The 24,633-nt window shown below is 41.3% G+C and overlaps 1 protein-coding gene across 2 annotated transcripts in view; it reads right to left on the bottom strand.

Annotated features, from left to right (window-relative positions):
• Positions 1-614: 614 nt before the first annotated feature.
• FOXO1 (forkhead box O1) overlaps positions 615-24,633 on the bottom strand; it is a 60,599-nt gene continuing 36,580 nt past the window's right edge. Inside the window, exons 2-3 of one of the 2 annotated variants that reach the window (XM_058825337.1) lie at positions 4,641-5,991; positions 615-4,250 (exon numbers count right to left, since the gene is read on the bottom strand). In XM_058825337.1, coding sequence (XP_058681320.1) covers positions 4,654-5,991 — 1,338 coding nt within the window. In that variant the 3' untranslated portion in view covers positions 615-4,250; positions 4,641-4,653. The remainder of the gene's footprint in view (positions 4,251-4,640; positions 5,992-24,633) is intronic. The other variant, XM_058825336.1, reaches the window with a different exon arrangement.

The raw sequence follows: 24,633 nt of genomic DNA on the forward strand, positions 1-24,633 counted from the left end.
TACCATCTCATGTCATAGCAATTTTATTAAGAGCTTATACTTACAAATACCCATTCTGAAACGATTTCAGGACTTTTTGCCATTTTCTCTGAACTATGCTTGTTGAAGCACTGGCACCGCTCCGTGCACCTTCCAGCAACAACACACCTCTACACAAAGCTGTCTCCTGAGCCCTGGGAGTCAGGCATGGATTCTTCTTGCGTTTAGTCTCAAAGACTTGTAAACAAGTTACTTTTAGCACACTAGGTTGTGATTAAACACTGGTAACTCAGCCCTATTAGGTTCCTGTACCTGCTACAGTTCCAAATGCAGAAGCAATGCGAAGAGAGAAAAATTCCTTTATACCAAGTAATGGAAAATTTGTTAACTATTCTGCAGTTAGTGTTTGCTCATTAATATGTTATCATCTCACCAGGCAAGACTTGGTACCATGAGGTATTTTTCTGTATAAAATTGCTAATGCCATCAGGATTGTCCAAATGGGATCATCATCATTAAAAAAATTACACGGTGAGGAAAGTGATTACGACAACATCTCAGTAGAAGGATTACTAATCACAAGTAGAATCCTGGTACAAATCTCATTCTCTGTATACAAGAAAGGACACAAAATCTTTTTAACATAATTTATATACATTTATGGCTTTATACAACAAACTGTCAGGGATTGTTCTCATGTGTCTGTAGAAGTACATCAGGCACTTTTTCTGAAAATATCCACATATGAATTTTAATTTTGCAATGTGACTAAGTCAGAGCAGTGAAGCGTTGAAGAGCTGTCACACCACTCGCAAATAGAACTAGCAGTATGTACATGCCAATCTCTCAGATATTGCTGGTTTGTGGAACACCTTCAAAAAAGAGGCCAGTTTTCATGTTGAATAATTTGCTTTTTGCTTGCATAAACCATGCTGCATCTTATATTATGATTACCAAAATAATAATAATAATGAGAATACCTTATTTAAAATCAGTCATAAATTAAGACTCCTAGCAATTTCATAATGAAAATAGGAATTTCAAATCAGTAAAAAAATAAAAAAGTACTAACATACATCCAGTGGTTTAACAAGTGCAAATTTTATACTGTTTTATAATTGGTCCAATTTTAACTTCTCAGGGATGCTCTGTTGACCTAAGCCAATAATAAGCAATATGATTTTTGCTTATAAGTGTAGGCAAACTGTCAGTTTATCAAAGCAGAGCTTTCCAATTAATGCATCTACTACCTAAACATATATCATATAGCTATATTATGGAAACAATACATCTTTATATTTAAAATATTTCAACAGCTCTATAATACAATAAACTTTTAATAACAGTACAAACCAGAGAAAAGTCAAAAACAAGGCTGCATAGGTAAGATCATCTGCACAATTCACAAACCAATCATTTACAACAATTCTGACAAACTAAGTTACTCCAGAAACTTGGTACTTTTACTGAAAAAGGATTTATAACTAGAGGTCACATAATGTTTGTTTTCAAGGCAGACAACATGCTCCTTCACCAACTTCACAGTATTCCAGAATTACAATTGCAAAACATTAGAATGGCACCACAAAAAAACCACCCAAAAACAGAACCAAAAAACCCCAAACAAATGAACAAAACCCCCCCTCAAAATTAAAATAAAACCCAAACCCCAAAAAAAGCCAAACAGACCATGCAGCCCAAATCTCTGATTACATACAACCGTTTCCTCACAATAATTAAAAGGGCTTTCTATAGACTGTTGTATTTAAGGGAAAGGCTATATTTATGTTATTCATAGGTATAAAAGGAAAGGAATAAAATAGCTGTTTACAGGAAGTTATACAGTAGCAGTAAATAATAAACAGGAGGTATATTGTTAAATGTAGCAAGTTCAGCTGCATCCCCATGGAGCATAGCATTGATTACTGCTTTCTTTACATGCAGAGGTGGATTTTATGACAACTCTGGCCTATGTGTATCAGTGCCTATTTGGGAGCAAATATTTTTGCACATGCATCAGACAGAACGATCTTCAGAAACCCCTGTATGAGCCCTCCACTTGCTCCACTCTCAGGATTTACTACCATGTTTCAGAGACTAGGCATTTGATGGGGAAGATGCTACTGGAGATATCTGCCTGTAAAAGCAGGTGGCTTCATTCAGGCTTTGGCACTAAGAACATTTGATTTTGCTCAAAACAAGTTCAAAGACCAACTTCACACTGGGGAAGATCCTGTATCACATCAGGCTCTGGAACTGCCTGACAACAGTAATAGCGTATCTAAAAAAGTAGGACCGGCTGTAATTAGTAGTGATTTAAGCCCAACAGGGAGCTAAATGCTAGCACATCAATAAATACATTGCAGAGCCTTAGGAAAGTCATAACAGGATCATTAAATATATGGCTTGTTACTAAACTTCATTTACTTGGCACGTCCTGTCTCCTTCTCCACCATACACCATCACTACAGGAAAGATGAGTTTCAATTAGGACATTTTCTGGTTGTGAGCTGTTTACACAAAAGAAAAATCAGTGTAAAAATATTTGTTTCTCCCCTTATTCATAACTGGCAGCCCTAGCAAAAAAAACCCCAAAGTGTTAATTCTGTCAGTGCATTAAAAAAAAGCTCCAAGGATTTCTGTAACACAAATGTTGTGTAGCAACCAGTGAAAAGACAGGGGAGGCCTCTTATTCACACATCCATGAAAACTGCATCATGCAATTACAAAAAATCAGAAATCAATTCTTCTAAGACCTAATCCTGAAAAAGCTCAAATAGCTGTCAGTGTGCTTATTCCAGCAAGACCAGGTTTTTCCACAGAAATAAGATCTCTGTTATTAATGCTCTCCCCTATCCTAAACCTCATGCATTTGTATAACTTTGCCACTTACTTTATCTTTCTTTTTGAAAAAAAGTAATGTTTTGTCCTGCAATAAGGTCAAAGTTTTAGCCTCCCACTCAAAAGTAGCATTTTTGCCTCTTCAAATCTACTGCTTTAAAACAGAAACACTGAGGAACCCTACAATAGTACTAATTAAGAAAAATGACAATTTTGTCCTTAATTTTACTACCATTACACATTTTCCACAAAAGGCCCTGCTCTTGAGTGTACAAACATTATGAGACCTCCATGAAATAAATATAAATGTGAAGCATTGTACAAGCATCTTAACAATGAATAGTTAACACTTCATGGTAGTTAAAATGGTAATAGAAGCAGATGACATTTCTAAAAATGCATATATAAAACTGATTAAATATTTCTAAACATAAAGTTGTCTATATTTATACATCACACAACAAAAAAAGGGACAGAAATGTTTTGTATTCAAGATCCTTAATAAGCTTTTCTGTTATTAGCACTCCCAAGTGCTAGGGAAATTTATAAAAACATGTACTTAATCCAGTTAAAATACTGTACAAAATGAAGATGTTATGAATGCTGCCAGATCTCAGATTTATTTTTTTTAAAGTTGCCTATGTAACAAAAGTAGATTTTAATTATAAGAAAAATAACTTGCAAAGTATTCCAAAAATTATCTTAAGCCCAACAATAAAGTGATTAATCTGACAACGAAATCCAGATATATTCTTGCATAAATTTACACAAATACAGGTAAATTATCAAATGGCATTTAACCTACTGGTTGCTTTGAATAGTCAGTGAGTTTAGTAGGATCATATTCAACAGGCTATTCTATTCCCATATGAAATGTGTGGCAATTTTGAGTAAAATAAAGCAGTTCGTACTGCTGCAAGGCAAGTCCACAGTTATCTCAATTCATCAAAACACAGGTAACATCAACGAAGGTTAAACTTACTTAGGGCATGAGATCATCACAGTATTCTTACAAAAGTTTATAAACTTTTCTTAGACCGAAACAGATAGTCTTAAAAAACAATTCTTCTTCTACAGATCATACTGTACAAAACCGAAAGCACAACATGATGCAAGTAAGAGTCTTTGCTGTGATTATATGGTGTAGTGAATTTGGCACTTCAGAGTAACGAAATTTCCAATGGCACAGTTCTTATCTACAGCAGCACATAACCTGCAAACCTTGGGCAAACATCCTGTACAGGAAAATACTCTCTCTGCTGCCAACTCTGACGAAAGGAAGGCAAAAGGAAAAAAAGACCAAAAAAGCAAAAAAAGTTAGTGCATGTGCACAGCTTTGTCAAGAAAATTAAAAAGAAAGGTGAAGGACATCTTTGTACTGCTTTTCTCAGTTCCTGCTGTCAGACAAGTCTGGAGAATTTAACCATAGCCTAGGAAGAAAGAAAAAAAAACAAAAAAGAACAAATTAACATTCACAACAGATGAATAAATCTATTAAAATATGCTCAAGCTAGCTTTAAGATATTTAAATGGGGGGAAAAAAATATTCATTACTGGCTAGTAACCAGCAAGTTTTTTGTTTAGAACATCGATGACAAAACATTAGTGCTCCACATGAAGTAAGAGAAGTTGGTACTTGACAGTCCTAATGCACCAGTGCAAACCTGACTCTCAAACTAACAAAGGACTGGAAAGCGACTGACTGTTACCGAGGGAGTTCACAGGCCAACACAGAAGAACTCCCAGATTTTAAGCATCTTGACATTTCTTTCTTTTCCCTTTAGCTGTTTTGCAGACTTATTATGAAAAGCACAGCTTACCTCCTACTACATCCTAGCCTGACACCCAACTGTGTGTGGTTGTCTTTACGCTGTGCTGAAAACTTTGGTTAGGCAATACACTGTCAAAGTTAAAATCTAACGTTTCTCCATCCATAAGGTCATTACGGATAATCGACTCCATGTCACAGTCCAACCGTTCAATTAACATGTCATCTAAGTCACTGGGAAGCTTCTCCTGGTGGAGGGAAACAATTCCCACCCTCCCGTAGCCATTACAACTGTTAACAGGGGCATACGGATTCATGGCATTCATCTGCATCGGGTGACTCATAGGCACTTGTAGCGAAGTCTTCACTGTCGACAGGCGGTTTAGCCCCGACGTGTGCGACATGGTGTTCACTGTGTGTGACAAGGCACGGCCATTGACTGCTGGCTGGTTATGTCCCTGGTGAGGGCGGGCGTTGGGGTTCATCATCTTGTTGTGGGGCGGCTGGCTGCCATAGTTGGGCACCACCGAGTTGGTGACCATCAGCACGCTCTGGCCCAGCGCCCTGCCGCCAGCCTGGGAAACACCAGTGTCCACCGATGCCAGGATATCATTGTGCGGCGGAGAGTCGGAGGTCAGCAACTCCTTCAGAAGTCCCGCAGGACAGTTGTATTGGCTCATCGATCCGTAGCTTGGCTTACTGTCTTGGAGAGTCTGCATAGGAATCTGGGACAAGGAGCTCATGCTAGCTTGAGCGTAAGTGAATTTCCTGTAGTCAGGATTTGGTGAACCTATACTTGTGGTCGAGGATGCGAATGAGTAACCTGGTGTTTGCTGCATCAGGGTGGCAGATGAAGACTGGGTTGACACAGTCATTGATGTATTAGGTGATAAGAGATTGAGATTATCCAAAAGATTTTCCATGTTCTCAGAATTACTCATTTCTGAAAGGCTTGGTAGAGTAGAAGTCATTTTGGTGGTTGATGATGGGTATACCATGGAGTGCACATCCCCATCTCCAAGGTCATCTTGCTCTGGCAAAATAGGAGAAAGTCTTCCACTAATTGTGCTAGCATTAGAGCTCGTTCTAGGTCGAAATGTACTCCAGTTATCAAAGTCGTCGTTACTGTGAGAGCTGGGACTTGCAGGCCACTTTGAGAACTGTGACCCGGGGCTGTCACCATTTCCCTCTTGACCAGACTGAAGGGATGCTTTTTTCTTGGCAGCTCTGCCTCTGCTTTTGGCAAACTTGCTGTTGTTATCCATGGATGCTGCTCGCCTCCTAGGAGATTTGCCACTCTTCCCTCCTTCAGGATTGAGCATCCACCAGGAACTCTTCCCTGTTCCTTCATTCTGCACTCTGATGAACTTGCTGTGCAGAGACAGGTTGTGACGGATTGAATTCTGAAAAACAGAATAGCATGTAAGAAATGGAGAAGACATGCATCTTTTATGGCATACTAACACCTGCTTTTGTAAGCATACTCTCATTTTGTTAGAAAACACAGGGGTAATCATTAAATAAGAAAACATGCCAGCCTGGAAACCTCTTTTATCTCCTCATCGCTCTGAACTGGCTGAAACAAGCTTGCAAAGAGTCACCATGTCAATTTGTCTGTCATCTTCCTCCATCACATCTGACATTATAAAAAGTTCAATAAAACTGCAGGAACCATTCTGAAATAAAAATTCCACATAAAGGAGAAAAATAAGCCAGAAGATCAAGAAGATGACTGAAGTGAGTCATCTAATGAGTGAACTTTACTGTATTTATGGATTTTTTTTATTATTATTTTATGCAAAGTTCAGAAATGTTAGATCCTGTTCTATGGTCCTTGTAATGGATTTTCATCCTGCACATCCCAAAACCCTACAGACATGCAACACACAAACTGTCACTATTGCCACTGAGCATTAGTGAGGTTTATATTGTTTGTGTTATATGAGAAAATACATATAGAAAACTAGTGGAGGATTAAGTTATAATTTTTATAAGTAAACATCATAAATTGCCTAAGAAATCATAGAAGATAAAGGCATGTAAGAACATAGACAAGCTTGTAATGAAACCCTTAGTCTTAAAATCATCGTCCTCTTTCAAAATCAACATTTTAATATGGAAAATTGACTCTTCAAATACCTGAGGGCACCAGATATCTTGCACCAAGAATGGCTGGAAGTACTGGATCTTTTTTTGACCTCCTCAGCCATGAGTAATGTTTCATGTTTTGTTCTTAAATACAGACAAATAAAATTTTAAAAAATCCAAAATGGAAGGCCACAGGCTGACCTGTTAATAAGAGACTAATCTTTGCACTTCCAAGCTGTAAAAAACCCTATTTTGCTCCTATAATTTTCTGCTGAGCACATGTAAAAAACATTGTATCAACAGAAAAGTTTTCCTGCATCTTGACACAATTGCTAACAAAAGGCCACAAGTTCAAAGAGTGCTGAAACAGGCAGCCATAGATGTTAATAGAAGGGTAAAACAGTACCATGGTCTATGCTAGGACTCCAATTCATGTAGAACAAGGAGAAGGGAACCACAAAACAACACATTAAATAAATGTTTAAAACCAGAATAGTCCTCAATGGCAGAGAAATCAGTAATTCACTATCTGCCTTCCATTCAGAGTAATTTTCAGTAACTTGTCTAAAGATCTTAAGTAGGCATTCCAGGCATGAACAGTCATCTCATGGCTTAAACCAGAGACAACAGGCTCAAATTCCCTGCAAAAGCCATGATATGCTTTGGACCACAGAAAGCAGAACAGACAAAGCAGGACTGGCCCTCTGCTGAGCTCAACAGAGGTGGTTACTCTGGGATCACAGAGGAGACTTTCAGTAGATGAGGGCAGCAAGGAGGTGTTACAGTCCTGCAACACCTTACAGGTGCTACTGACTTGAGACTATGCCCCCAGAAGCACAGCTGCACCCCAAAGAGGGGCACAAGACACTCCTTAACATCAGAAGATGGCAGAGCATGGCCTCAAGGCACTGACTGTTCAACCAGCACAGCACTGAGTCAAACCATGCACCTGAACTGAGAAGCCTTTCCAACCTCTCCTCTGAAGAACCATCTTTACAAGTTATCCCAGTTAAAAAGACGCCATCAAACATTCCCCATCCCTGGCAGTGTTCAAGGCCAGGCTGGATGGAGCTTGGAGCCACCTGGTCTAGTGGAAGGCAACCCTGCCCATGGCAGGAGGGTTGGAATTAGATGGTCTTTAAGGTCTCCTTCAACCCAAAGCATTCTATGACAACTCTGATTTGAGTGTTTCCTTACTCAATTTCAAAAGGAAGCCATTCTAGAAACTAAAAGTAAGACCATATTTCTTCGCTTCAAGTAATCTTACAACCAAAATACTATCTCTGATCTAGCAACAGGGTGCTAGGGAAGGCCTTGGAGTTTTATTTGCACCAGGTGCAGCAAACCCATAGGGAGGGAAAGCCTGGAAGTCCATCTTTGGACTTGCCGCACCCCAGGGGCTGCCCGGGAAGCCTTGTGAGGCCGGCCTGGCGCAGCCCCTTGTTTTCACTCAAGGGCCACAGACGAATCTGTGCCTGACACAGGTCCAGCTCTACAAATGTCGCAAGAAAGTTGCTCTGTTGATTAAAAAACCTCCTGCGCCAGTTCATTTTTTTACTGTATTTTGTAAACATACCCGGTTGGCTCAGGATCACTGTTTACTATCAAAATAGTCATACCAAACACACAAAACATCGGGCAGGGAAAACACCGTGATGAGGCTCAGCTCCCTCCTCTCTGCTACACAAGTGTTAAATATTTAAAAAATCGCTGCTATTCCTTAGTCATCAAAAACGTTATAATCTGATATTATTGTACCGAGGACATTTGAGGTCGCTCTTTGAGTAACAGAGCTGTCTCCTAACTCTGCCAGCAATGAAAAAAAAATTTTCCTAACAGGAAAAGGTTTGCGGCCCAGAGCTTGTTACATAAATTCCTGTTTTTCACGCAGCCAGCAGGACATTAAAGAAGCTATGATTTACTAACTTGGAAAAAGTGTTGAAGAGGTAAATCTTGTGAAAATATGCACTGCTGTTAATGATGTTGTGTCTACAAACCCTTGCCAGATGCAAACATGACCTGATAAAAAAGTATAGTTTCAGCAGTGGATCTTGGCAGCTGGAGGAATAGCGCAGCTGTTAGTGGCTGGGGTGTGTGGCGGCACCACCAGCGCCAGCATGCTGGGGAAATGCCTTCAGCCATGGGCTTCACCTGGACTTTGAAGCAAAGCCTCCCAAAACCTGGCCTGAATGACTCCAAAAGCAAGAGTCTGCATTTTGAAGCGGGTCTTTGCACAGCAGCAGTTCACGCCAGATCGCACTGGGTGTAACTGCTCTGGAATTTTATCAAAATCTGGGTCAGGATGGCAGCAGGGCTGCTGCCACCTGTGGAGAGCTTCCTGGGATTGAGCTTTTGCCTCTAAGATAAACTTACTTCAGCATTCAGACCAGGAACTGTGGACATGCTTACTGCTACTTGCTGATTTAAGACTCAAAATACACAAAACCAGTATCAGCTAAATGCCATGTGAAGAGCACATCCCAGCTAATAAAACTCATGAAGCCAAGATAATTATTCCCTTGAATTTACATATTTATATAATTCAGCTGTACTTCTGACATTTCCAACAGCACTACCGATATCCAATACTGCATTTAAACCCAAGATATAAATAGCAAAACACGCAACTCAAGCTAAACTTGACTAATTGCTGAGAAAAATTATATCCCTATCCCAACTGAAGTTCAGGTATTTAATTAATTTTTTTAGTAAATTTTGTTGGTGTTTCACTAAATACCTGAAAACTCAGTTGCTCAGTTAAACTTGTCAACATTGTGCTTACTGAAGTGAGACCATACAGTGACACTTGACCATCTTTCTTCCACCCCAGACACTGGAACACCAAAGGCAGAGGGAAGCAGAGCTCCTCTTTAACCCAACTGCAAACCTCTCCAAGCAGGACCTAGCTGTGAATTTGTGATTATCTGGGGTGATGCAAGACCCCAAATTTGTAAAAGCACCTACAAGTGCTCATGGTCTCTCCCGCCCTCATACTTTCATCCATGGGTACAGGCAGCTCTCATCCCACCAGAGTGCCAGAAGAGCGACAAAAGGGAGAGTGGGGAATGGATGTGAGAGTCAATACACTTTACATAAACAAGTGCATTTGCTATCAAGGTGCATATGCTGACAGCATTGCTGTAAGACCTACCATGGCATCTCAGGGAGATCAAACAACAAGTAACAAAAGAAGGAATTGGCCTCTGGAAGAAGATGCAGTCATAACAAACTGGGAGGCCACAGGAGCAGCACTGCTTCTATCACACATAGATCTAGGATTTCCATTAAAATTAACAGTCTAATGACTACCCACTAAGTTTTCATTCAGACAACATCCCAGGAGTCCACTGCTTTCTACACCTCTTCCAAGGGGATGGCCTGCACCAGTTGCCAGCTTGTTCTACCATCACCTGTGGTAGCACATCATATTAATGACAGCTTACAGCAGCTTTCTAAGCCAGCACCATCTCCTTGTGGTGACAACATCAAAGCAAAAGTTTTGCAGCAGAGAAGTGGAGATTCCATCCCCCAGGATTTCCATATGCTTTTACAGAAGACTTTCAACCTGTCTCTCTAGGTCTTTGTATAGGAGCTCTACAGCAGTTCCAGATGTTCACATCACCCTCCTCCTGGAGCCTCAGTGGCAAGCACCACTCTAAGAAGAAGTCATTAACACTCCTAGGAAAGTGTGCAGAGGCCAGGAAGTTCTCCAGCACACTTGCTCACAGCTCCTCCAGCACAGACAGCCGGACAGCAGCAGCAGGGGCTGACCACGGCAAGTGGCACCATGTGGCACCTCTCCAAGGCTAAGTTAGATCATGCCTGGCAAAACAGGCAGGTCTGCCTGCAATAGCTGCACTGCCTGTGCCCATTTTGCTGTGGTTTCCAATCACGCTGCCAGGTTTATGGCACTTGGATGAAGAGCCCAAGGAGGAAAGAAAACATTGGTAACTCCAGACCTACCAGAATTTCCTTTGGTGTCTTACACAGTCTGGTGTAAGGCAATCCTGTTTGTCTTACCTAGTAACTATGAGATACAAAAAGGTCAGATGCTGATGCTGCACATGGAGCTTGGATTTGCCTCAGAGCTAGTGCTGGATAGACATAAGCACTTGGTCTACAGACAGCACACATTTTCTGACACAACAATGTTCACCAACACAGCCACACTGCAGTGCCAGAGGCCTCAAACGCTAATGAAACAGCTAATTTTGCCACCCAGTTGTAGTATTTTTTTATTACAGCTCAGAAACCTTCTCTGTTGTCCAATAAGAGTATGGACAGAAAGCATGCCACTCAGCCTCAGGTCAAAGAGTCATATTTAGAAGATGCTGGAAACTTGCCACCTGCAGCTGCATGAAGGTGGAAAGGCAGGATTTCCTCCCAAACAGGTCATGCTTTTTTGGGTCCTTTGTTCTTGGGGAGGTGCTTTTGTTTGACTTCATTTTTCCTCCTGCACTGTTAAACAGTTAAGAAGTATCAGCTGGAAAAAGTGAGGAAATACTTCTCTCTTCCTAGGGGGACCTTGCACTGTTTCTCTGTGCTTTCCATTACATGTGGTTGCATAGTGAGAGTCCTTCCCAGACCACTACCTATGAAACACCACCTCCAAACATGGAGACACTTCCATAAACTGTTCCATGTGGTAAGATTTCAGCAATGCATCCCTTTTTCCATGTGTGAATGTACAAGAACAGGAGGGAGTGTGTGTTACTGCTATATGGTTGTTATCCATGTGTCCTGAACACAAAGGGGCTTCCTGTGGCCACATGTGAGTGGCATTAATTTAAGTCCTGTACTTTCTGCATTCAAGTTCACAGATTTATACTATCCTGTGATTCCTTAGCTGTCAAAGACTAAAAAGCTTTGAACACTGAATGTGGTTGCATCCTGCGGCCACCGGGGACTGGAGGGGATTTCTCAACCACTGGAGTGGATCTCTGGATCATGGTAACATGTAGGAACAGAAAATGCATACCCAGCTTCAGACATTGATGTTTAAGACTTGGCTGTCCATGCCTACATGTCAGAGCAGGCAACTCTGTTGACAAGTATTTGAGTATTTCCCAATACACCCTATATGCTCTTCCTCATCCTAGGTAGACTCCTTGAAAGCACTTTACCATAATGGCAGCTTGGACATTTTTAATGAGATGATAACACTGCCTACTCTCCCTACACAGGCATTTAGGAAGAATGAAAGTAAAAACCACAAGCAAGGTTCACAGTATGCCAAGTGTGCACGCAGGGCAAGCACATACTTGGATACTGTTCCACACATGATGACCCCAACCAAAACTTTTAATCACTCCTATGTTTTCTGTACGTCCAAGAGAGAGAAATATACAGAAAATGAGATTTTTAAATGAATTCTGTTGAATACACCTTCATCCCTCTGGTAAAATCATCTGGGGAACCAAGACAGCCAACAGGTTTGTCTAAAATCTATCCACTTTCAAAGATGAAAGAAAGGCAACAATAAGAAAGCACCACAGTGTCATTACAAAAAAAGAAAAGCAAACAGCCATCAGGATAAATGATGGCTTCATTTATCGATTTCATTTATCATAGCATTAAAAGTTGTGAAGTGTAGAAAAATAAATATCAGATTAAATAATTCAAAGATTGCAGGGATAACTATTTTTGGTGATCCAGACAAATTCTAATACCGCCTTTACAAAACTGATGCTGCAAGCTTTCTATTCCAACAGATGGAAAACAAGTGTTTGACAAATATAAGGGTTCCATATTTATAAATAAGCATTTCTCTTTCCCACAAATATGAAACATATATATGGATATATACAGCTCGTGATGAAGCGAGTTCACCAATGAGAGAGGAGGCCAACAAGGAGACCTCACTGAAGAGGAATATTTCAAAGTCAGAATGCCCTTCAAACTAGGGCTTCTCTGCTCTCCTTAAGCACTCTCAGACCTCTGGCCTTCACAAGCAGCCTGTGCAATTACGTCAGTAACACAAAACCAGCAAAGCAGGAGGACTTGTGAATAACCTGAGAGACCAGGCGCTATCACACAAAAGCTGGTAAAGGACTCAATTAATAAAACATCAGAGGTCAGGGAAATAATCAGTCTTTCAAATCAGTCCCACAAAATACTGCCATTGCACGTACAACAGCCTGCATCTTTTGTTCAGGAAAGGTGAGGGAACACCTGCATTATGCCAACACCAGATGGAATGAACAACAGCGCAGTCTAGGTGAGCACCGTGCACCACTGCTAAGGTGTGCCCTGCCCTTCAAAGGAGTTCAAAGCACTGGAATCACCTGTAGTCCATCAAGCCCTGAGGAAGGCTGCTGTGACCCGTGGTGGGCAGATAGCCCTTTCACAAATATTCACTGTGGGCTCTAATGCAGTGACCAGGAATGCAGGGACACGGGCAGCACACAGCCATAGCGGTCTGAGGAAAAGCTGTCCTCAAATGCAGAGCAAAAGCAGGTTATTGAAAGGAAAACAGGAATCAAAGTTATAGGCAAAGTTCACTGAACTGAAAAAAAAAATTTAAGTAATAAAGTAGCAGTTCATGCATACAATGTCAGAATGACTAATAGCTCAAAATTTTAATCTGCAGCTATAGTAAAGAGAGACTAAGCAGTGTTTATTTTTTTTTCAGCCAGTGGGAATAATTATGATCAGTAGGACAAAAAATGTTAATCACTCATTTCCTGTTTAACAGACAGCCTGTTTCACCTCTGCCACTCTCCACTGTTACACCCAATTCATCACAAAGACTACAGCACTCTTTATAGAAATCTTTCCCCCCAGCTCTTTTCCTTTCTCAAACTAAACTGCCTCTTATTGACATTTGTTAGCTCTAATGAAGAGGTACAAAAGTCTATACATGCTAAATATATCAATGCTAATTAGACTAGCAGATCATCTTAAAAGCAACACTGGAAATATGCTCTTACCAATTAGAAGCAATAAGGTCAGAAGTAGGCCAAGGTCTTAAATGCAAACTACAGAGGTGAAAACACGTTGTAGTAGAAAATAGGGTTGATTTTTTGCATTGGCCTTTGAGAGCACACAGAGAACTTCCAAGAAAAAAAGCACAGTCGAAAACCCCAGAGAGGATTACTCAAAAAGCTTTAACTGGTTAAGTGAAACAACTGTAAAGATCCCTGCTTGAGAAGCCACGTAAGTTTTACAGACTGAAATACCTGCATTATTAAAGCAGATCTCTGTCACTTGTCTAGGTAAAGGCACAAGCAAACCTAGACCTGTATGTTTGGTTTCAGCTGGATACTTTGCTAGGGAGCCACAGATCTCCATTTTCATGAATTAAGGCTATTTGCTCCCAAAAAACCACTGACAGTCTAAAAGGCTGGAATGATTGTGAAGACGTGATGGATTTACAAGCAAACATTTGAAAATGAGTTAAAACTGAGGCGAGTAAAGCAAAGCAGGATGTACTGGAGACACAGGCTAAGTTCAGGACGCTTGCCCCATCCACTGTGCTGCCCATGGGCTGGCCATGCCTGGAGAAGCTCGAGGGCTGTCTGTATTTCATACCTTGAGAAGCAACATATCAAAGGAGATGTACAGATCCAACATTATTAAAAGTTCTGTTGACCAAGCCTTTGTGTAGAATACAAAAAATTAAATATCTCCTTATTACACTTGCATTAGAATAGCAGAGGCAGTCTTTTCATTTAGCAAGCAAAGGAGTACAGGACTCACATTTTGTCGTCATGGATGTCACTGAGTATCAGTTTTTCAGAAACAAAGAGTCAATGAAAGCAGCAAGCTTCCTCTGCAGCAGGGTTAGCTGTGCCCCACAGGAAATCCCTGGCTTGAGGAAGCTGCAAGGCTTGTGAAAAGAAGGGCAAAACCTTTTATTTACAGGCTGAATGGTATCTTAGGCTACATCTCACCATGTATTTGATCTTTTTTTTGACTATAACAAGTGCAAGGATATACTAGCAAAATTTTATACAGCCCCCCAAACTACTAAAAGAAAACTAAAACAAAGTTAAGTGGATTTTTTTGTTTGGCTTAGGTCATCTTTAGAAACTATTTCTTGCGTCTAATGGGTAATTAGAATTTGTAAGGGGACAGTGTCAGCTTAAAAACAGCAACCACAGCATGAATTTCACCTAGTGCTGTAAATATCTGATGTTGATGTAGTAAACAGGAGAAACTGAGGAAAGAAGAAACTGACATTTATCTTTCCCTTAGTTTCTTTTGCATCTGAATGCAGTCCAGTACATAGTCACTGTTTTACTATTTATGTTTCCTCTAGCCAATTTACCCTTTATCTGTCTTATATATGAAAAGGAAATATAATACAATTTTCCTGATAACAAAGCAGTAGCAGAAAAGAATTGATTTCTTACATTTTTGTTAAAATAGCTAAATAGGATCATATTTAAGTTCTCATTAAGCTCCAGCATATCTGCAAATATGTAAAGGATATTGCTTTATACAGTCAATATTTGTTAATTTCTCTTTGTGTTTTTATACTCCAAGTTCACAAGAAGCAATTATATATATTTAACTACTCCTCTTTGTACATCCCAAAGAGGCACCACATAAACTAGGTATTATGTTTCTCCCCAGCTTCTTAGAACACAGTTTGCCTTGGTACTTATTTTCCCCCACCACAGAAGCAGGTCAGACCACCAGCACACTCTCTACAGGAGAGCTCTTTCCAACTGAAGTTTGCTCCCACAGCCTAGCAGATTTTATATAACACAATTTACTACTCCAAAGCCAGCAAAACACCCTCATCCAAATTTCAGGACAGCCTCTGGCCATAGTCCAGCGTGCACTGCCCCTCTCCACTGTCTGGCCACTTGAAGCCACCCTATTGCAAAAGGTGAGGTTAATACTTCAAAGGGATTTTAGCTGATTTCCTTGGGACACAGAGGACTCCTGTTGTGTGGCTGCACTGCTCATGCCAGTGTCCTCCCCTCAGATGCTGCTCTCTGTGATGTTCTTCGGGCCGCAGTTCAAGAATCACTGGCATTCCTCACTGGGTTTTATGACATCTGCTCAGTATTATAAAGCCAGTCATCCAATCTTGCAAAACACGTACCCCCAACTCTGAACAGTTACCCCCAGACAGGCTCAAAATTTTCACTGGGCTATGGGAGGCAGAGCAGTATTTCTCAGAACAAGATGGGTACTCAGAGGAGGGAAATCTAAAGGCCAATTTCTTCCCTCACACCCATTTTGGAAGCATTCCTAGTCCCTCACTACTGTAGGCTGTGCTCTGTACTTAAGAGACCCTTATTAAATCAAAGAACTATTTACAATCTACATACTGGCAAGTCCACATTCCCATAGAATGTCATCTGGCAACAGTGACTTAAGTCATCAGCTCTGTATTTATTTGCCTTCCTCCTTCACAAACAAGAAAAGTAAAAAGGATAAGAAAAAGCCATGTTTTTAATGACAAGAATGGAATTAACAGAGTAAAGCCCAAGAGCTCTGAAGCACCAGCATTCATCACTACACCCAAACGTCCTTTTTTTTTTTTTAAGCAGTAAAATATTACAGTGAGGACAATGGAAAGGAAGATTAGCAGCACCATTGTGGCTTGAGATCTTCTACGTACACACCTGCTGCTAGAGGTGCAGAACCCCAAATAAGAGGTGGACACAAAATAAGACAGCTTCCAGAGTGGGACACTTGTGCAAAAATGAGCTTTGTTAGACATTTTGGGTGCTAGATTTCTCCTACCAACTAGGTCTAATAAATTACCCCTCATTACTCTATCTTTCCATTTGAAATACACAAGGAAACTGGCCTTACCATGGCTGCTCAGAGATCAGACCTCATTCAGTCTCCATTCCCCTGGGCAGAGCCTGACACAGGGAAGCTCTGGGCACAAGGTGCCTTTTACCAGGTGGAACAGGAGATGTCCCAGGGAGGACACTGTGTCACTCTTATCAGTTCAGAAAAGAAAACATTAGGCCTCCTCTGCTCTGTGGTAATCCCTCAAACCCAAAAAGCTCTAATCAACTTCCAGATTAGGCTTCCTCCTCCTAGAGGTCACAGTCTTCACATGGTGCAAGTTCCACCATCATCACCACAATCCCCCTCAAAGAGAAGCCCACGTGTAACTGGGCAGCCTGAGCCTGCCAGCCTCGATATTCAGATTTAAGGACTGCAACAGTCACATTCCCAATCACAAAGCCTGCCAGGGGCCTCCCATCCTTTTGCCCAAAGATGAAGAAAGGAGTGGAGCTTCCCTCCACCTTTCCCCACACATGCATTAAAGCATATTAAGGCAAAAGCACAGCTGACCCTGGGAGCTAAAACGCCGTGAATCAATTCAAAGGGGTGCAAGAAAGAAGTTTTAAGTTACTCTAGAGGAACTTGCTCAGTATTTGTCTCCTGACAGCTTTTGCTTCTTTCAAGTACTTCTGCCTCTTGCAGACAGCCAGAGAAGCAACGCAGCCCCTGCGCAGCTCCAAAGATGTGCAAACTCTTTAACTGAGCTGGCCAGAATGAGGGACTTGTTTCAAATAAATAAATAAATAAAATTTACAGGACATTAACTTACATCTGATTAAAAATAGCAGGAATGTCAGCAGTAGGAGCTGTCATTTGTAATAGCTATCAAGACACAGGAAGTTATTTATTCTGCGGGTCACAAAAAGCCCTCCTTAAAAACAAGGATGAAACAAGAAAAAAAGAAAGCATGTTTACTGAAGCCTGTTTTCAAATATTAGCCAGCCAACTTTGTTTATGAAATTTTATAATGATTTGTCATTGATATATATTTGGGTTTATGTCCACAGATCTGTTAAACTGCTGGCCCCTGCAGGAAACACTGAAGCCCTTGCTGCTCGTGCTTAATTTTTTGATTTTCTTCAGTTTTGAAGATATTGCAGGGAATTTTTGCACATTTTCATTTGGTTTTAAAAAAAAATTAAGGTCTTCCCCCAGAAAGTCAGGTGTTATCATGTATTCTGTTTGTTGATTATTCATGCAATCATAAATTACGCAGAGTATTTGGCAGGCCGTGCCTTTCTCTGTTAAAACATTTGTTTTTACTTTTTCAGTTATTGTTTAGATCCCGGTCATAACATGCTCCAGGTTGTTTTGAACAGCAAAGAGGAAATAAGCAATATTTTAACTTATATCACACTGTAACAACATTAAATGCCTACGCAGCAATATGCTGCCTATTCAGTATTTTCCACTTTCTTCCTGTCCACTGCTGGCCTTACAACAGCAAGATAATTCACAATTTTACAGTTTTGCAACCCATAAAACACATACTCACAAGCATGCTCAGAACAAAACACAAAAAGGAGCAAGAAATAGGACGTAAAGAAAAAAAAAGAAAAAGAAACAAAGAGGGACAGAATATAAAGTAAACATATTTGCTGAAGGCTGGTTTTGAAATCACAGGAAAGCCAACAAAGCTCTTCTGAAGTCAGCTCACATGCACCCAGGTGACACAGTTGGACAAGGCAGAGCCCCAGCAAGGCACTGTTTGCCTACATTCACCCTGACACCACGGCAGAGAGTTGGGAAAGAGACTTTGAACTACGTGCCATCCCTGCTGCTCAGCAGGATCACGGCCTGCAGTGGATGTGATTACTAAACCCATCGTGACCCCTAGAAAATGCCCTATGGATTAGAAAAAAGAGAGGCAACGTTCCAAACACCACGCAGTTCACACAAAACAGTCTATGTCACAAAGTAGAAATAACAGAGCTACATATCAAAAGTTTCTCAAGGATTTTTTTCTATGGGTTTAAGTTGAACATTGCATTTTAAGTAGTAAGTTATCACGGAGAAGATTTCTATCTCTCCTCTGTCAGCTAAGTCTTAAGAATTTGTCGTTTACCTAAGAAGGAGAGGGAGATGAAGAAAAGAACATTTCTTCCAAGACTGGCTTTGTAAAAAATACTTTGAAACTCAGTTTTGGAGCAATGAGTGAAGGATCTGGATGTAGTACCTTGAAGTATCTACATACCAACTGCAATTTTAAGAACGTTTATCAGCTCTTGGACACTCTTTTTAATAAAATTCTCAAGGCATCTGAGAAGTTTAGGACCTACCACTTCAAAACACATTCCTCAAATAATGGAAACCGGCAAAGCAGCCATGGGCTTAATCCTCCTTTTTCCTCCTCTGTCAATTATTCAAGGACCCCACATTCACTCATCCACTGCTGTCTACTTCCTTCAATGCCAAGCATTTCTGGGGCATCTGATAAGAAAGTGCAGCATTATCTTGCTCAAAGTTTTCGTAACAACAGCAGCTATCCCACACACGCACATGCATATATTCAACATATTTGACTCATTTTCCAAGGAGAGTAGTAGTTAATTTTGACAAGAAAAAATAAAAATATCTGTGTTCCACAGCTCTTAAAAAAAAAGTAGTATTTTAAACTTGAAGGATTGGGGCTTTTCCTAATTCTTACCTATTTCTATTTTTGTGTTAAGTTTTTAAGCATGAAAACGTTCAAGAAAAAACATTATCAAGCAAAATATTAAGATACATATTCACCTCTAAGGAGAACTGAAAAGAAGCCTGTGATTTGTACAAATCCCCTGGCTGCAGTGATTTCTGTGCAGTACAGCTGGATAACAAACACCAGAGAAACCTGTTAAAAGCAGATTTAAATGCCTTTTTACCTTAAGAAAGAACTTGCCAGAGAGCAGCAGTGAGTGACAAGGCACTTGCTTCCTGGCACAGCTAAAGGCACACCACAACTTTTGCATCAGCTTGCTTGATTCCTCTACACTGCCACAGAGGTTGCCCACAACTCAAGCCCTAACCATGCGGATTTCTAATTTTTTTAATCAAAGTCTATTGATAAACTCACACCCTTTCTATTGCAGCTGTTCTCAGCTTGTAGCCCGCATACTCTTAGGGGCTCCAAAATACTTCTAAAATCCCTCAGAAGGCAGCCAGGGGATGTAGTGGCAGTCAAATGTCCTCTGTCTGTTTGCACTGGGCTTTCCTGTAATCCTGGCTTAAACACACGTGCACCACAGGAAGAAAACAGACAATTTTAAGTTGCTGACTCTAGAAAAAAGAGCAAGAACCATCTAAGATTAAACCTGGCCCCCAGACTTTGTCAAAAGGCTGACTTAAAGGATAAGGCTAAAGAAGATTAACTCAAGTACGATGTCAAAGTACACTCAAACAGCAACAACTTCTTGACAAACACTGAGGGGTTGTAAAAACCAGAACGTTTAAGAGGAGGATTCATAACCGTGCAGTCTGTGCCTGAAGGAAAGCTCTCCCAGTCCAAGTTCTGGCTCCTGGTAAACTCCAGCAAATGGTTCTGGCTGTAGTGATGCAGCACAACTCACTGAGTCCATAACCAGAAATACAGACAACCCAGATGACTTCAGAGTACAAAAATCCTCTGAGAGACACACTGTCCAAGGGAGAAGGTGGCACTGCCATTTTTCCCTGCCCTATGGGACCAGCCAGTTTTCCTTTCATCTGACAGCAGTCAGTGAGAGATGCAGAAGCAAAGAAGCGCACAGTTCTTCCAGTAGCAATGTTAGCAAGGTACAGGGAAAAAGAGACAGATGCTTTGGCTGCCTCCTCTCACTCCTGCTATGAGGGGCAAAAGGCTTTTGGAATTACTTCTATAAAAAACCTATCAGCTCCTCACACTGAGGGACAAAACAAGAACAGCTCACAGGTCAAGAAGCTCTACCAGTTTGTGGCTGTCTTGCCAAAAGACTGAAAAGACATGATGAAAATAGTCCCCACTAACACTGTCAACAGAGAAGACCAGGGCTTTAAAGACCATGGCTTGTCTTGTGCAGCAGTTCCACCACAGCTGCTTGAGAAGCCACAGCAAATACCAGTCCCTCTTGGTGGGAAGGAGTATTGGCTGCCAGACCTGGAAATGCTTCCCTGACCCCTCTGGGCCATCCAGCTCCTCTGAGGCAGTCAGAGGCTTACAGGGTGATAGGAGCACCTGTCCCTGGTAGGGGTCTGATGCTCAAGTCAAGCTGTTTCTGCTCCAGATGCAATAAGGAACTTGTAACCTCAGGAGTCGCTTGAAAACAGGAAAGCTGCAGCTTCCAACAGATGACCAGAGAGTAGCCCATGAGTACTTCAGCCCAACACAACCCCAATTCCCAAGCACCACCCACTAAGGAACTCAGCCAATGCAAGGACAGCTTCCCCATGCAGAAGATACTGCCTCACACCTCAGAGGCCATTCCCTGAATCTGCACACTGCTGGACTCAAACTCATCACTGGCAAAAATTTTCCTCCTCTTTCTCCTCCTGCCAAATTTACTCCTCTTTCTCCTCCTGCTTTTTCCTCCTCTTTTTCCTCCTGACCAAATTTACCTTATTTCTACTAGAATGATGTCAGCCCCAACATGAAGAGTGAAAACTGGCACTTTCCTCAGTGAAAGAACAAATTTCCCCACACCAAAAAGCTAGCAGTAAACAGGTTTCAATGACCCAAAAAACAGACAAAACTTACCCGACTCAAGTCAAAAGAAACTTAACACTTCTCTATGTTTGACACACATTTTTCTATTGATGGCATTAAAATACTAAAATTACACTGCTAGTTAGAAAAGGCTCTAGGGAGGCCTCACTGAAGCCTTTCAGTACTTAAAGGGAGCTTTTAAAAAAAGGTGGAGAGTGACATTCTATGCAAGCAGATAATGGTAAAACAAGGGGGAACAGTTTTAAACTAAGAGGAGAGATTCAGACTAGATGTTAGGAAGAAATTCTTTACCCAGAGGGTGGTAAGGCTCTAGAACAGGTAGCTCGGGAAAATTGTGGATGCCCACCCCTGAAGTGTTCAAGGCAAGACTGAAAGGTGTCCTGGGCAACCTGATCCAGTGAGAAGCACTGCTGCTGATGGCAGGGGTGGCTGGAACTATAGGATCATTAAGGTCCCTGCCAACCATTCTATGTAGCTCTTCCATATGAAGATCTTCTCTGCTTTGGTGCAATTTTTCCTTTGTCTACATTATGTTTGAATCTTCTTGTTTCCTTTTTTTTTGCCTCCTGAAAATTAGTTTATTATCCATTCTACAAACCCCAAGGTAAGAGAAAAGGCAGTAAAAGCAATATAAAGAGTACCTGTGAAGATTAAAGACCATAATGACAATGGGAAGTCACACACACAGAGGAGGCTGACACCCTCACTGGTGTTTTGGTTTCCCTCCCAGCTGCAGCTCACCACGACGAGTCGAAACACAAAAACCTGTGAGACAAAGTAAGCTGCCCTCCCTTATCTACAGCACCACTAGAAACAGGCAGTCCCAGCAGCCTGGTGCCTGCTGGAGGCTGGAAAGCTTGTAGGAGAAGAGGAGGGAGACAAAGGTGCATGGCACCTTTGTTTGAGGTTGGGAAAGCCCCGTTTTCTCTGGGGCAGAGAAGGAAGCTAACAGCAAGCGCCATCCCTCAGCCATGGCAGCATGCACGCACATGCACACGCATTTCCTGCGGCTTGGCGAAAACAATGAAGTGTGGGGAGCCTGGCTCTCATATGAAGCACACACTGGCTATATATAAAGTAAGGAAAGCAGCTGCTTCAAAAGCTCAGTCACGCTTTTATCAACAGGGCTTTAATTAGTACCCATCTGCTTCCTGTTTTATACTACAGAACTGACTTTCACCTGTTTCAGCAAAACACCCCTTCCCCCAAATGGAAGTGTGCACACAGACACACACATGGACACACACAAAAAGTTCACAAACACCTTATGCTTAAGTAGTTAACATCTGAAATCCTTGTTCTGAGTGTGTGGGCTACGTAATTGCTTTTTAAAAAAAATTAGGCTTTGTCAGAGCTATCAGATTTCACAGTCAACACCTTTAAATCACACACCTTACCAATGTTTCGCCATTGATTTTAACTCACGGGCACTTGGGGAACCATAGAACTCTGGAGCCCGGTTGCACTGGCACTGCACTACAGAGAGGCTGCCCAGAGGGCTCGCAGTGGAAGTGCGGGCTTTTCCTGAGGTCCGTCACACACATGAAAGGCTTTAAATAAACAATGGCAAGGCTGATAGTTTGAATCCATTCTTAACTCACCCCATTGTTTGAAGAGAAGAAACAACACGTAGAAGAAAAATATTACTGAGGGAGGAAATAGCTTCACCTTTGAATTTCCTGACATTTTTCCTCCCACGCTTTTCCCGTTCACTCGTCAATTATTTATTTCTTTTGCAAGGAGAAGACAAGTGAAAGTTAAGCACACCAGCAGAGCTACGTGCGGCCAGACCTGCCCACCTCTCCTGCACAAAGGAGCTACGAGCACTTGAAAGCTCGCCAGGAGCAAGGTATCCAGAGAGCAAAACAAGAGGAAGCAAAGCACTAGGAGAATTAATTCCTTGCCAGTGACTGAGAAAGGAGCACCACTTGCCTGCTCCTAGGCAGAGTTAGAGGAATGGGAAGAGGGGCAAGTGCCAAAAGGACAAGTGTTTATAAGGTCTCTATGTGAATTTTTTTGGTTATGTAAAGCCTTCTCAAGCTCAAAGTTGCTCATCACAGAAAAGTGCTTTTCTTAACACACCTTTAGCATCAGCCACCACCTACAATGCTTATTTTGCCAAAATAAACCTGGCAACCACACGACTCATGCTCCAGTTTTGGAGTGGGAGGAGATTATTCTCTCTTTACAGTTAGAAGCCTCATCTGCAACAGCTTTCCTAGGTGCACCAAACTGAACCTAACTCAATTAAAGTTTTCTCCCATAGCGTCTTGGAGCTGCTTCCAGTTTTTGGATCTGTCTGTAAGCAGGGTCATGAGATTCACCAAAGACTGAAAAGCAAGAAAAAAAGTAATTCCAGTAAACGGAATTACAGCAGTTACCCCCTTGATGTAGTTATTTATGGTGGTAGCAAGAGCAACCAGTCTACAGCATCCTCCTGTGCCTCCTATATCATCACCCACAGAGATATCACAGTGCTGGCAACACAAGAAGGGGCAAATACCAACACAACATTAAACACTTGACTGTAAGACTCAGTATTCATGGGAGCCTACAATAAAGATGGGGAAAGATGATTTACAAGGCTATGTAGTGACAAGACAAAGGGGAACAGCTTCAAATTGACTAAAAGTAGGTTTAGATCAGTCATTAGGAAGAAATTCCTTACTGTGATGGTGGTGTGGCACTGGAACACGTTGCTCAGAGAAGCTGTAGAAGCCTCATCCCCGGCAGTGCTCAAGGCCAGGTTGGATGGGGCTCTCGGCAACTTGGTCTTGTGGAAAGTGTCCCTGACCATGGCAAGTGCTTTGGAACTGGATGATCTTTATGGTCCTTCCAACCCAAACCATTCTATATTTCTGAATGGGTAACCTAGGAAACATATGTGTAGCATACTGCCATTTCTTACTGACACAGCACACCAAAGTACTATCTATCTCAGTATACATTAAGAGATTTGTGCGGCATCACACAAATCTGATAAAGAATAAGAACTGCCATTAAAAAGTAAAGATCAAACTTTGTTTTCAAATCTCCAACTTCTAGAAGTTCCAGCAACTCTTCTGCTACCTCACTGTCTAACAAAAAGCAGGATTTTGTACACACACTAAAGGAGGTATTAGTGAAGGGAAGGAGTTCTGCTGCTAGAGGAAAAAAATCAAATGAAAACACACAGGCATCCAAGCACAATGAATGCTCTGAGTATGCGAAATAGGTGAGAAAGGATGGAGCCAAATGAGCATCAAATGTGAGAACTCCAAATATTTCTCAGAAAACTAAAGATGGCTCACTTCTAACTCAATCACTTCATAGACAGAAAAAATAGATTCATTAATCTCTTGGGTTGTGTTTTATTTTGTTGCTTCATTTATAGACTTTATGAATTGATAAACCTGAATAATCAATTTTTTTCCTTAAAAAAAGGAAAAAGCTCTTAACCTTGTGTTTTCACCTAGAAGATTACACCACCACTTAGATATTTTTCCATGGTATCTCGAGCAACATATTACAAAACTTTATCCAGGACTGAAACAACAGATTG

Source organism: Ammospiza caudacuta, chromosome 2 (genome assembly GCF_027887145.1).
Source record: "Ammospiza caudacuta isolate bAmmCau1 chromosome 2, bAmmCau1.pri, whole genome shotgun sequence".
In the NCBI taxonomy this organism is placed as follows: domain Eukaryota; kingdom Metazoa; phylum Chordata; class Aves; order Passeriformes; family Passerellidae; genus Ammospiza; species Ammospiza caudacuta.